This window comes from Aulostomus chinensis, chromosome 6, assembly GCF_037954235.1.
Source record: "Aulostomus chinensis isolate RoL2024-O1b breed Wild chromosome 6, RoL_Achi_v1.0, whole genome shotgun sequence".
Lineage (NCBI taxonomy): Eukaryota > Metazoa > Chordata > Actinopteri > Syngnathiformes > Aulostomidae > Aulostomus > Aulostomus chinensis.
Genome location: NC_141325.1, coordinates 13,968,027 through 13,982,563, shown reverse-complemented (window position 1 = coordinate 13,982,563; position 14,537 = coordinate 13,968,027). Strand labels below are relative to the sequence as shown.

Below are 14,537 nucleotides of genomic sequence, written 5' to 3'. Positions count from 1 at the left end.
ATCCGGTGACAATCTCTGCTCTGTGAAAGAAGCTGTGAAATCAAGACATTTTCTAAAACAAACAGTATTCAGATTTTTATTGACCTTTTTGATGGTCAGAGGAAAAGAAAAACTGACAGTGTACACTGAAGAGAAAAAAGGTGCCTCCTCGACACATTTTAGCCCGATTAATTTTCATTGATACATTTAATCTTTCAGTTCCCAGAAAATTAATTTGCAATTATTGAGAAAAAAACTCATTCAAGTATGTTGTGGCAGATTTATAAAGAAAAAGGAAGATAGGTTTTAGGTGCACCCTCACTTAGAAATGGAATTACTGGGTTTAAAGAATGTGTTTCTGTCATTGCTCTTGTCGACATCAGTCCGATTAAAACTGCTAGACATGCAAAATCTCCCTCCCAAAACCAGAGACCAAAGAAACATGATTCAAAGTCTTCCCTGACACCAAGATGGAAAATCTGTAGCTGTGATGGAAACAAATTTGTGGAACTGCTGAGTGTTTTTTGACCCCAAACTGCTTCATTCTATAATTATGTTGTCAGTTGGGAGACAGAAGAACGTGTATGCATGTGAGGAAGTTAATACTCCTGTCAGTGTCCCTGACCGAGACACTAGTGGAGAGAGGTGGAGTTGGTCGCCGACTGCTGAGCTGCGGCTGCCCACTGCTCCAGGGAGGATGGGTTGAATGCTGTGATTACATTTTGCTTTAATCTCTACAATGACAATAAAGACTTATATCCCATACTAAAGATATTTTAACCCTGTCAAGTTGCTAAAGTCTTGATTAGCTTGCTGCTAAATAAGAGGATAAGACATTTACCAGTACACTTTGTTACATACCCAGCTGTAGAATGCAAAAAATAGAATGAAATCAAGAACCGCGGCGGTTCAAATTCCTCAAACAATTACAGGTTCATGACGTATTGTAAGATTTCAATTTTATGACATCTGTTTGATTTATAGTTGATCTCATGAAGGAAGACAAGGCTCTCATTCACTGGTGCCACAGTGACAGCATGATGATGTAGTGCAATAATATGCGAGAATTTAGCCGTAATGAGCACTTATGGTAAATGATGTTCACTGAGTGCCCTGTTATACCACAATTAATTTGCACTCAACTGCTCTGCTGAGGAAGCGTTAATAGGATGTGGATGACTGAATTAGCAATGAAAGCGTTACACATATCATTGGTACCGCAGCCAGTAAGCTGCAGAGTTCAGTTTGTTATGGGACAGCAGTGTCATTCTCAATTATTGGTGGTATTTTACTGAAGTGAGATTTATTGGATATCTCAGTGGCCTGATGTTTGAGATGTACAGTACAAATATAGACTTTTCCTGGTGTACTTTGGTGTGAACATGGGCGATTATCATTCTCATCACTGTGTACATTTGCTTATCAAAGGGTGTTTGGAATTTTTAGTTTCAATTATAACTGGTTAGAACCGTTGATCGCATATTCTCCCAGAGGACAATATATGATTTTATATTCGCCCTCTTCCAGAGGAAGTGAGGTATATTTCAAAAGCAACTTTGTACAAGTGGTATTTTCTGAGAAGATTGTTGTGTTGTGAAAATCTCCTTGAAATCACAGGGACTTGTAACCCAGTTTAATCCAGGATCTAACCCAGCTCCAGGCTCATCTCATTTCCTGTTGGCTTTTCATCTTTACATAAATGTCATTTTTATTAAAAAATAAACAGCATGACTCTGTTTATAGACTATATAAACAGCTAGTGATTTGGTCAAAGCCTCATCACTAACATAGACAAACAATGAATCCTATTGATACACATTTTCTAAATTATAGTCCTGCTTTTATCCTACATTTTGTAAGAGTATCAGTGAGTACTTATATTCAGTTGCTCCCCAGATAGACTCATAAATTAGGAGTATTGAAGCTAACTCTACTCTTCATCCCTCCTCACCTTGTATTTCTCAATAACATCTTCCTCCCACTCCAAGCTCCCGCCCATCACTACGTAAAAACCCACAACAAGTGGCCAACCAATGAGAAGCACCTCACTAATGTGTGGAGAGGGGGCTGACGAACAGAAAGACAAATGTCCAAAGGGGTGAGAGCGGAGGAACACTTTGCGACTTACTATGCTTGGTGTTTTTCCTCATGCACCATTTGTTTGCACTCCTGTGCGCACAAGGACTCTTCAATGACCCGACACAGTCCAGAGAAGGGCTCTCGGGACTTCTCCCGCTTGGTTTGTCGGTGGAGATCCTCCTAGAAGAGGGGGCGCAGCAAGGACTCGCTGAGCTGGAGGCAGTTGTTGCGTGGACTGCGATGGAATGAGCCGCAGCATAAACTATCGCAAACAAGTGGAAAGTTTTGTTATGGTGCCTCCTTTCTTAAATGTTTTTTTTTGCTTTCCATTTTCACTCCAGTCATGTACGGATAACGCGAGGCTCGCGTAGGAATCCAACTCTGATGGATCGTCGCTGAGGGTTTAACGGAGCCGGGATTACACTGCTCAGCGCCGTGCCAGCCTGTTGAACGCCCATTCTCGGGCCGTCTGCCTCGGAATAGCTTCCCGGCGAAGAGCCCATCCGTGGAAGCAGTGTTGGAAGTTTTGCATATGATACTGCTGTGAGTTTCTTCGCATCTCACAGCCTCTACAATGGCAACCTCTGGCGCACTGGCACACTGTAGGTCTCTTTGGCCTCTAGGTTGTGTACTTTTGTTTTTTGGCTACTTGTCCGCTGCCTCGCCATCCCACGGTCGGCGGCTTATATGCTGGCAAGCCATCATGAACTGCCAAGCAGAGCCCGAGTGCTATTACGCATACGAACACTATATACGCGCATGTGGCCCCGTGCTGTCCGGGGAGAGAAAGAAGTGTCCCAGTCACTGTATCTCCTCTCTTGTTCAGCTGAATATGACCAAAAACGGACCGGCTCTCGAGGACTGCAGCTGCGGCCACGATCCGGTGTGCACGGGCACTAAACGGGCCATCGAGCCCTGTTTGCCGAGGACTACCAGCACTGGCTGCACGGAAGCCCGGCGCCAGTGCGAGAGAGACCAGCAGTGCAGCTCCGCAATGCACGATTATTTGAATCACTGCGGGAAACTTTTCAGCGGGGCAGTGTGCACAAACGCCTGCCGGAATGTGATCGCAAATATGCGTAAAATACCCAAGGGTCAGCAGCTGGACACTTGCATGTGTGATGGGACAGAAAGAGCCATTTGTGAGTTTGTCAAGAGCAGCATGAAGACGTTGTGCTTCGATTCTCCTGAGAAGGAGGAGAGCAGTGGGTCCCATGACGCCCCAGACCTAGATGATGACGAGGACTACACAGAGCCGGACTACACAGAAGAACCGGAGAGCGGAGCCTCTCTTCAGGCGGCCCACTGTGTTTTGACCTTGCTGGCATCCATTTTGGCTATAATGCCCCACATTTAATCCCTGGGTTTATAATCTGCCTTGACTATTGTCCGGATAGAAGTCAATCTAAACTTTTGTCCCCCATTGACCTGCTTTTGCGCAGGCCTTAATTGAGACCTTTTGACGCTGGCAATATCAAATCAGGATTTTTTCTATGCAAATTAGAGCAGAAAGGGTTTTTTTTGTTTTTTTTAAAGATGCCTGCCTTCTTATCAAATCACACCACCACTTCACAGCTGGCCAGATGCTTTGCTTACTTGATAAGCTGAATTAGATTGTCGACTTTCTCACAGTCACAGAGTCTGATAGTGAAGTTGTCATGATAGAAAACACAGTTGGCTTGTTTTGGTAACAATGCAATCAGTATATGCTGTGCACTGCCAATAACTTTTTTCTTTTAAGATATGAACTATTTTTATATGACAGACTGTTGACATTTCGCACCAGGCAATCTGATTCACAAGTATTTAATGCTGGATTCTAATAAGTTGTAAATAGAGAAGGAGTTGAAATGAAACGATAATTTATTACATGCCTACTAGTTACATCCAAATGTTCATCATGTGAATAAAAGACTGAGAATTCCAGCTTTAAAGGGAAGTTATTTTTCTGTATTCTCTTCAAAGATAGTGTACATTGTATATATGTGTATAGCCTATATAGATATTTCAGAGAATCCTCTATGTTTTAGGCTATGTGATGATTTATTCACTGTGTACAGCCTATAGAAAGAAATGTCTAAATCCACTGTATGATTGCCTTAATGATTTACTTTTATAGAAGGCATAAAGGAAACTTGAATATGTCATTCCAGACTGTGAGTTGTTTGTTTTGCTTTGACTGTGCTGTACCTTGATTTGAGGGCAAAGTAATTTACAAAGCTTTCATGTCACGTTTTTGTTAATCAGTCAAGCATAATCAATGTGGTAGAAATCAAATGGCAACTGTCAGCGGCAATAAGGAACTATAATGACGGAAATTTGATTAGAATTAAAATACATCGTGGTACTTTAAGTATCCTAAAACTTTGCATCACAAAAGAATGTTAAGTGATATGGAGTTTTATCCTCACGCTCTGTTGGTAATGCTCTATAGCTGGTTCTTGTAACGGTATTAACCATTGCATGTAAATCATGTTGCACTTGAAGCTAGAAGTATACATTTCTCTTTTGCAAAGGAGAATTTAAAAGGTATGAGATTCTAAATGCACACATTTGCAAATGCAGTTCTTAAGTCTCCCTTATGCATTGAAATTTAACACTTAAGTTTTGGTAACAACAAGAAATTATAGAGGCTATGGATGCTTAATGGCGGTCATTTAAAATGCAGGCTAGTTTCCTTTGTTGACTTATAGCCTAATAACCTGCTATGTCTTGATTTAGCAGGTTGTTGTCAAAAGCAAATGTCACCATAAATCAGATAAACACCCAGCTGTAGTCAGGTATAAGGGTGGATATACAGCAAATGGATGTGAACTGCAATTTTAATCATTCTCTAGCCACATCTTGTTAAAAGGTTTAACAGGCAGGAGAATTATAATTCTGAGTTTGTCCGAACTAAGAATAATTGAAAAACATATGGTTTTCATCGACAATAAAGTGTTTTCCTGTTTACAGACCATTCAATCCTTTCTGTTTTAAGAGTTTTAGGGCAAAATTCTTATCCATTAACATATGAAGATTGTTGGTCAATTAATTAGTTGCCTACAATTAAATGCATATGGGATAAAACATGCATGTGTTCCGTGCTGTATTTAAATGCTAATGCATGCAGCCATGTGTACTCTGAACACATGTATTAGTATCTTAGAATCGGATCTGTTGTCGGCTCCTGAGGCTTTAAATCAATGATTTGCTGCAAAATGTTTTATTTGGGTGGGGTGGGGGGGGGCAAGGGCCCTCCAGTTGAATGGATGGAGGAGAAGTCGAGTGGCATCTTTGTCATGGAAATGTTAAGCACATAATAGTTGGGCAGCACAATAGGGAGGCACTTCATTCTTTCAGGCTGGCTTGACACCTCTGGAGAGCCGAGCGGCGGGGAAGCATGTGGGAACGATCTGCCGCCGCTGGGGTCTCAACCCTCCAGTGCAAGAGGAGAGGAAGAAAACACATAGCAGGCCTGGCATTTTGAAGCCAGTGCTGTCATTTTTTTGGTCAAATGATCCTTTTTTGTGCACTTATGAAATGTTTTTCTCAACAAGAAAAAAAACCCTGACTTTTTAAACCAAAAACAGTTTTCCTCAATAATGTTTCTTAAAAATTAGAAAAGTAAGAGCACAGGTCTACCAGTGCTGTGTGTGACTGGAACAAAGAAGTCCAAATCCTTTCAATAAGCGTGGATCCTAAACAAAATCCCACTTTCTTGCAGTGTCGGTATTTGGTCCGCCGTGCAGTTTTCCAGCAGAAGAAAAACACAGGAGCCCAGCATGTCCTCCCTCCTCCTCCTCCTCCCCTTCCTCTCTTCCTTTGTCGCTGGTCTTTCTTTTGCCTCTCATTTGCTCGGGGAAGTTTCAGCACTTGGAAAAAGCGCAGCATGCGTTGATTAGGCTATAATAATGTGCAGAGTGTGAATGGATGAATTAGGTGCAAAAAAATATCTCACAAAACTGGTTTGCCTGTCATGAAATGGAAAAAGGGTGCACAATGAAAAATGGAATACATTTGTCAGTGTAAGGCCGGCAAGATAAATTTTCAAAATATTTGTACTTCTAAGAAAAGGTAAAATAGCTTCAATCAGGTATTGTTGAAGGCATTATTCAGAGAAGAAGCTACAAAAATGTTATAAATTGATTTAGGACAGCATGCTGTTTTGAACTTGCCTCCCTTATTTCATACACACACACATACACACACACACACACACACATTAGTTGAGGGGGTGGCTCTGGATTGAATTTACTAACTGTGGCTGTTTGTGTTCCAGCTCTTTGAGCATGTATAAGGTATCTCTGCCATCAACTGTGCTTCAGTGAGCTCCGTTCACCTCCCAGCTCCGTTTCTTTGGCCTCCTGAACAAAACACTCCACACTTCACCCCCCATACAGATCACTTCACCTCTTCACCTCTCGCATGTCGCAGGACAATGTTTACAAAAGTGCACTGGTCTCTCGCCACTGATGTTGTCGTTGGAAGGCATCTAAAGACCGCTTGTAATAACATCTGTAATAATGCCTCAAAAACCACCATGTCATAAAAAAACACCTTTTCTTTTTCTAAGATTTCTTAAATAACCCAATATGAAAATAAGAAGCCATGAAGACAAAACTATAATTACATTACCTTTTTATTATGCTTAGGGATATTCAATACCATGGAATTTTTGACCTTAGCCCTACTTTTCCTTACAGTGTATTCACTTAAGTCTTTGCATCAGCTGCAGTGGAGTTTTTTCCCTTGTAGACACTGTTTAGCAGGAGATTAAACACGAACCTCAAAACTTCCAAAAAAAAGTGCTGGTTAGTTCAATAAGGAGGAAAGTTTGAGAGTTATGTCTGAAGCATAGTTACCATATTCTACAGGCAATGTCTCCCAATACTTGTTTTGAATATTAAGAATATACATTTCTGTCTGTCGTCTAATCCGGTGCTCCATATATTCAAACCGCCTTGGCCTTGATGTGAGCTCCGGATGCGTGGTAACCATATTTCTCACAGGCTTTGTTTTGGCCGTGGCTCCAAGAGAGAGGTTGTGCAAAAAGTGATGTAGAAAAGGTTGGACAGTTGGAATGGCTGAGAAGGAGGAGGAGGCACTGAGATGGAAAGTTCATTTGAAAGGATTTGGAAATAATCCCCTGAAGTTACCACAGGGTTTGATGGAATCGGCTCCAACCCGACCCCCTATTTGCTCCCGCCATAGCTTAGGCACACATTTGTTTAAGAGTAGTTGTAAAAGACGCGTGTTAGTTTTACATGTTTCCCTGTGATCTTCACTTCAACTTTTTTTTTTTTTTTTTTGGTATTTAAAGTTTTTCCCTGTTCTCCAGAGGATGCTCATCTTTGCCCTCGCTCGAGTATTGCCCATTGGAAGGAGATGCCAGTGACACGCCGAAGCAAAGATCATTGATTTTGCATCTCTCTCATTAGCTGCTTGGCCAGTGCCAGAAGACTTTCAAGAAACCCTTGTTGTTTTTCTCCCTTCTATTTCAGCTGCCACTTTGATTTCATCATGCAAGACCACTGCTGAGTTCACAACCCTTTGAAATGAGAAAAAGGCCTGTAATCCAGTTACTCAAGCTGCAGGCCGACTCCTCGGGTCCTGAGAGAAAACCTGCAGCACTAATCCCACTGTCACCCAGAGAACGCTTTGCTACCTGACTGTTTGTGGCAGCCATTTGATATGTTCCCTGTTTAAAATGTTGCTGTTGAACATTTCACAAAGAGGGTCACCAAGTGTTGCACACAGGTTTTGTTAGTTGTACTGCAGCGCTTATAAAGCCAGTGCGGTGTTGCAAAAATTCAAAAGACCCTTAAAACGGTGTACTCGTAGTAGTTTAGTTGTAGAAGAATAGAAATCCATTTGTGTGTTTCAAAACTCTGCAAATACAGTTCCCTTGTTGTTTCGAAGCGTTCAAAATCTAACCTGCTTTGAGTTTATATGCGCTCAAGTATCTCTTCCTGGAACACATATTTTTTCCATCTTTTATTTATTTAATTGGATCCACATTAGCAACTTCCAAGGTAGCAACTTCACTTCCCAGGGTCCACACGAGTAAACATGACATCATCATGTCAAACAATGGTTTATTTAGAATCCCAAAACAACAACAAAACCACAAGTGATGGAAATAACAGTGTCAACCAGAACCACACATTTAAAGATAGCGTATGCACTTTTATGGCTGTCAGTAACACACTGGACACAGCTCAGTAATTACAGCAGTACACCGTCTGCACACATGAACTCGCTATACACAATGAGTATTGTTACACTCGGTCCAACCCTAAACACTTTAAGAGGGGCACACACTATTACAACACAAACCCTTATATTCACCTGTTAAAAGAGTGGAAAAATGAAGATTCTACACCATCTGGATTATCGTTCTTTATAGGAAAAATCCATGACGCCCTCGCTGTAACTGATCGTCATAGCGACAACATTCCAAATTGCCATGTCATCATCTTCAGCCTGGAAACTATGGATGATATCGAAGGGATGGGGTTTTGGATCTCGGTCACTTTTTGTAAGCAGCAACAGGCAACGGGGGAACTTCGGCCATTAAATCAAGTAGTCCAGTCAATAGAGAAAAAAATGTGTTTGTGGATTGGCTGTGTGTCACACACTGATGAGTGATTCAGCACTGATCTGTGGTCATGCACTAATCACAGCTTTTACTTCATGGAAAACTTTAAAAAACAAAGTAGAAAAAAAGGCAAACTACAGTTAAGCTGGTCAAGTGGTTTAAACCAGATTTTGAGGGCTGTATATATTGTGTTTATTATGACTCTACTTCAGCAGGAAAAACACCAAGGCTTGTTTGTATATCTGTCAGCTAATCATAATCTTTGTGGGCGGAGCTAAACCCAGCATGCTGTGATGGTTCCCCTGCAAAATAACATTGTTTAGTATATATTCATCTTTACTACTCTTACCAAAAGAACTGAGCAGACCTGCCTTATTTTATGATCCAAATTTTTGTCAACACATTTGTAGCGTAGGTTGCGACTAGCTTGCTAGCTCTGAGTGCGTTGCTTCATCGAGGGAGGTGAAGGGGAGGGGGCTCGGAAAATGCCAGCACGCAGAAAGGGACTTCTGATTGAAATAATCGCTCAATGACATGCTCGTACCACAACATTAGTGCCGTAAAGCAGACTACATTAACTGTGACAGTAAATGGTTGTGTGTGGTCCAAGAAGAGAGAGAAATAATTCATGGATGAATGTCTGAGCATTTGGCAACGTCAGTTTTTGAGCACCTCATCGATCAGCAGCATCGGTTCTCCACTGACAAATTAGGCTTCATTTTCGTCCCTTTACTGGGAGTGTTGGACAGTTAATCATGTTCTGTCTGCTTGTCTTGAGCGGCGCTTGGACCCTGCAGTAGCCAGTAACAGCAGGTCCAGCTGCTTCACGGGCTCAGGGGGACGTTCCCATCATGTTCACACATCTCTTAGAGGAGCTGCAGTGTTTTCTTTTCAGTTTGACCACAACACTAACAACTTCACCCACAAGTAAACAAAACAGGAAAGCTGAGGCCACATGTGTAGCAGCCCAAGATGCTTTTGTTTGTATGCTTGTGTTCATGGGTGTCGATGTTTGTGAAAATGCTTGCGTGTGTGAATGGGAGTGTGTCTGCCTGCTGAAGATAACAGGCAAGGTGTCATAGACTGGTGCTTCTTGTATGAAGTGATGTTTTTTTCCCTAAGAGATAGATGCACCTATTTGCTTCATGAGATTACCCACAAACCACCTCTACTACCAAAAGCCTCAGCTAGCTGTGGACTTTTGAGAGGCCTCCACGTTTTAAGGAATAAGAGGATAGGGGCAAGGGAAAAAGGGGGGGGGCAGGGATGAGAGAAAGAGAAAGAGACAGAGAGGAAAACACAAAACTTGCTGACACGGGGCATAACTTAATTTCCACGGTAGGGGGACAGCTGTGCAGTGTAATCTGCCATGGCAGCCCATTCAGACTTCAATGGCAGGCTTGACCCGCCAAGGAAAACTTAAAATGCAGCCAGCCCTTTCTCAGTGAAGGAGGTGGTGACCGGGCCACCATTTATGGGCTTGTCTTAAAGAAACATACCCCTCTGGCTTGTTATTGATAACACCCCCTACCCTAGACACACACACACACACACACACACACACACACGCACACGCGCGCACACACACACACACACACACACACACACACACACACACACATTATTCACTGCCAGCATCTCAAGAGCCATTTGTGTCTATCAAATTCCATTTTTTTTTTTTGCATTAAGGAATTTAGAACTCCCAATTATCATAATTTGTGGCCAAGTGAGTCTTTTATGATTCCTGTCTTACAGCACAGCTCTGGACAGAATAGTTTGTGCCACAAGTACTGTTTGAATGTAAAGGTGACTTATTATGCCTATGATGCTTTCCAATATGATCTGCCCATGCTTCAGAGGACACGATTTTGAGAGCTAAATAACTGTTTTTTTCCCCAGCCTCGAAGCACGCTAAGACCGGGTTAGAGTATGCAGAGCAGGACTTCTGCCATCAGACATAGCGCTGATCTAAATGTGACAGTGTGGGTGCTTTCACTGTAACTGCTACCATCTTAATGGTGGAACAACAATTTAACCTTTACAAAGCACCTTGTTTTGTCTTGATGTGCTTTATTCAAAATGTCAAGGCGTGATAACCTTGCAACAGTGTAAAATAAATCATTTAGTAGCATTTCCCTAACAAAGCATTATCAGACCTGCTCAATATAGCAATGCAGATCAAATATCTCTAGCTACATTTACACAGCGATTCTACAAACATTTGTACCATCGTAATGATTTTCTCCAAAATCCAAAAGCTTAGACATTCCAAATTAGGGTCGAGGTACCAGCCTTTTTAAATCTTTTAAAGGTGGTATTGATAACGTTCAACACTATGGTGCACCCTCCCCGCTGACCCATTCCATTTCATTCCCGTTACAGCATCGCATGCTCAGAGATGAGTTGCCAAATCAGTTCATAAGGATATTACGTTTAGCGAGATTTTGTTTAAAAACGTTCTCATGGGGAAATCCCTCCAGATAACATCAAGAGTTGGCGATAATTTTTATTTTAATGTACTAACCGTTATTATTTTATTACTTTTTAATTAAAAGTGTTTATTTGGGGTGCTTCTCTGTTAAGTGGGTTGGAGGTCAACTGTTTAAAACTATACCCATAAAAAGTTAGAATACAAAATTGAATTTTAATAGGTGTGTCATTATTTCAAACATGACATTGATTGTAAAACTCTCGAGCAACAACAGTTGAAATCTACAAATGCAAGTCAACAAACCTCACCAAATATTCAAATGGGGTAAATTTGCTTTCTGCCTCAAATGAATAATGAGGCCGTAACTTGGGAGTTGAGGGGAGTTAATAGTTTGGCAGTGGAAGTCAATAGGGGCCGGGATCTCACTCCATTAAGCTGACCCCCAGAGCCATGTATTCATCCTTCACACATTCATTTCCTCTTTTATGCTCGCTCTCCTTTCCCAGCGGAGGTCAGGCAGGAGTGTGGGCCCATGCAGAACAGCCTCTGCACAGACTGTAGGTCATAAATATGTGGGTTTGGTGTGTGAGTTGATGTGGCTTTGTTAACACAAACACAAATGAGACCTTTCAAGGTAATTAATGAAAAGGCAGGAATGGGACAGAGGGAGCTTTGAGAGGTATAGTCATCACAACATTGGCTCCAAGTTTTTCCCTCTGTTAACACACACATCTGAGTTAAGCATCAGTGAGTCTCAAGTGTTATTTGGCGTCCTGTCCACCTCCATTTATATTAACAGATCTTAACCTAATCCAATCAAATGAAGAACAAAGTGACATCATTAATCCTTTCATAGCGCTGGTATAAACTGTAGATCTCAGTGGTGAGAGTTCATTTATAAGTACAACAGATTAGTAAACTAACGCTCAAGTCTGTCATTCAAATCACCGCTTTAGATCGCTTTTCTTCCTGTTGTGCTCCCTGCGGTGGCATTTGTAAACATCTTGAAGTGAAATCCGAAGAGCAAACACATCCTAAAGCCTTCAACAGCCTGCACTTCACCTCTTGGCTGAAAGAGGCTCAGAGCAGATGACGTCTCTGTTTGAAGTCCAACAAGTGGAAGTAAAAGAAGCGCTGAGTGTTACTTGGAACAGGAAGCAATTACTTGATTTAAAGGGACATGCCAAAGTAAACAAAAGTTTTTGTCTTTTCTTCAAATGCGATTCTTCTTAAATAAGCTTTTCTTCCCCTCTCTACCTCTCTGTTTAAAAATTAAAAAACAAATATCGCAACAGAAATGAACCACTACAATTTTTTTTTTTTTTTTTTAGATTTCTGTCATCAAACTGTTCAGACAGAAATAATTCCAAGTTTTCCCGTTTGTAGCGAACCTTTGCTGAAACTGTGAAGCACAAAGGCACCAAACATGATGAATCTGTAATAAACTGGGCTGACATGAGCTAAACACATAATGAATAATCCCACTTTGGCTGCAAAGGAACAACACAATGGTCCAGTTTACTAAAGCAACTGAGAGAGCAAGGCTGGTGATTCAGGGTCATTAATAAAGCCCTCTTTGTGCTTCAGTTCACAATGGAGCAGGATGGTTTTCAGACGTCTCTGCATTGTTTTGGCTTGACAAATTTAATCTAAAAACTGAAAGAAAAAAAATAGACGCAAGAGGAGTTTGGGACATTTGTTCTTTTGTTCACCAGAGAGTTACGCTGCTTACAGGAAGTAGGAAGCAATAATAGCATTGCTGATTTGTTAAGTCTTTTTTAAAGATGCTCCAACAATTCTCTACATGTAATATTTGTACATTGAAATAACTAAATTTGATCATTTTCACAGTTATTAAACATTTAAAAATGAGCAAAAAATAGAACTTTAGTGAAAACACAATAACTGTTTTTTTTCTCTCTTCTGTGAGTATTCTTGACTTCAACTCACATGTCCTGCTAAAGACACAGTAGACACAGCAGAGGAAGGTGGGACCTACACTAGGGGGTTGGTAATATATGGAACAAGAAACAGAGGGGTGTGTGTGTGTGTGTGTGTGTGTGTGTGTGTGTGTTTTGGGGGAGGGTAGTACAGGAAGAACAAAAGTGAAAGTGAACAGGCTGAAATTTAGACTTGAGAGTGGGAGTGTTTGTACCAGCAAAAAATGAGACAGAAAGCAAGACGGAAAGGAGGAAGAAGGGATGTTGAGACTCTTGCTCCATAGCAACTATGAAACAAAGAATAGCCAAAGGGGACATAGAGTTTGATAGTTGGGAAAACATATTTATTTTGCTTTTGCTGTTGTAGAAGACTATTGTTGTCACGGTAATATTTGTTGAAGATGCTGGTTATCTTTAGCCTACACACAATAAGTTTACATGATGTTTGAAAAAAAACTTAGCGTGTTATTTCAACTAAAACTTGACTCTATAAACATAAACCACATCAGTCCACCAAAAATCAGATTTTTCAAAAACCGACGCGTATACCTAGATAATAGCTTTTGCCGTCGATGTACTCCAGCACGCATATGCTCCGATTGGCCCGATTAGAGTTCTGCAGATGTTCCACGGGTCCTGCTGCAGTATTTAAAAAAACTGACAGTGCACTCTGATGGCAGGTATTTCATTATCAACTAAAATACTCCACGCAGACACTGGACAAAAATACATTTCTCAATCCTGAATGGAAATGTAAAGATGGTAGAACATTAGCAGTGACTCCTGCAGGAAGTAGTTGATGACAGCAAACTGAAATGCCAAACTAAATTATGGGAAGCCATAGCTAATAATAAACTATAATACAGCAGGTCTTAAAACATGTGCATGAATGTGGCATCCGATGTGATGATTTATTTTTTTTGTCTTTCAATACCGAAGTGTGAGTCAGATTATTCTAACATGACTAGGTTTAAATGTGGTGTCGATGTATAATTCAGTTGGTACAGATTTTGGTGCCCAACCCATACTGGGGCTATAGATTCCAAACTTAATTTTTTCAGATCTTGATTCAAGCCTAAGTTTATTTATACAACACTTTTAAAATGACAACAGCAACCAAAGTCCTGAACAGGGCTAAACACCATAGCAAATATATTAGCAAACATGAGGTTTACATGTAAAAGAAAAAAAAAGGGCCTGGATTTTACAAATTTTTTTTAAATAGTGAAAAGGGATTAGAATGTCTTTGTGGCATTGAGGCTCCTGGTGTGGATCAGACAGCAGCAGACAGTTCAGGGCTGGCGGCAGTCAAACAGGTACCCCTCCAGAGCCAGCTGCTTCCACTCAGCCCTGAATCCCCCTGACTTATCCTTAAACACACGCACACACTCACACACATGCACACACAAACTTGCGCACACACTGGAAACTTGGCAAGGAAATCTTGAAAATTATTGTGTAGAAAAAAATAAAATTATAAAAATGTTTTTAGTCGTGTTAAAATCCAATAGATATTATCTGATGGAGT

General features: G+C 41.0%; 1 protein-coding gene across 1 annotated transcript; it reads left to right on the top strand.

The window, feature by feature from the left end:
• The first annotated feature begins 2,028 nt into the window (after positions 1–2,028).
• gas1a (growth arrest-specific 1a) lies at positions 2,029–5,043 on the top strand. Its single transcript, XM_086205386.1, has one exon. It carries the CDS (start codon positions 2,633–2,635, stop codon positions 3,413–3,415), a length of 783 nt encoding a protein of 260 aa, XP_086061512.1. The 5' UTR covers positions 2,029–2,632; the 3' UTR covers positions 3,416–5,043.
• The last annotated feature ends 9,494 nt before the right edge of the window (positions 5,044–14,537 follow it).

What these genes read in the sequence shown, in the direction of transcription:
- gas1a (XM_086205386.1), top strand. Translation starts at nt 2,633, where the DNA reads ATGGCAACCTCTGGCGCACTGGCACACTGTAGGTCTCTTTGGCCTCTA.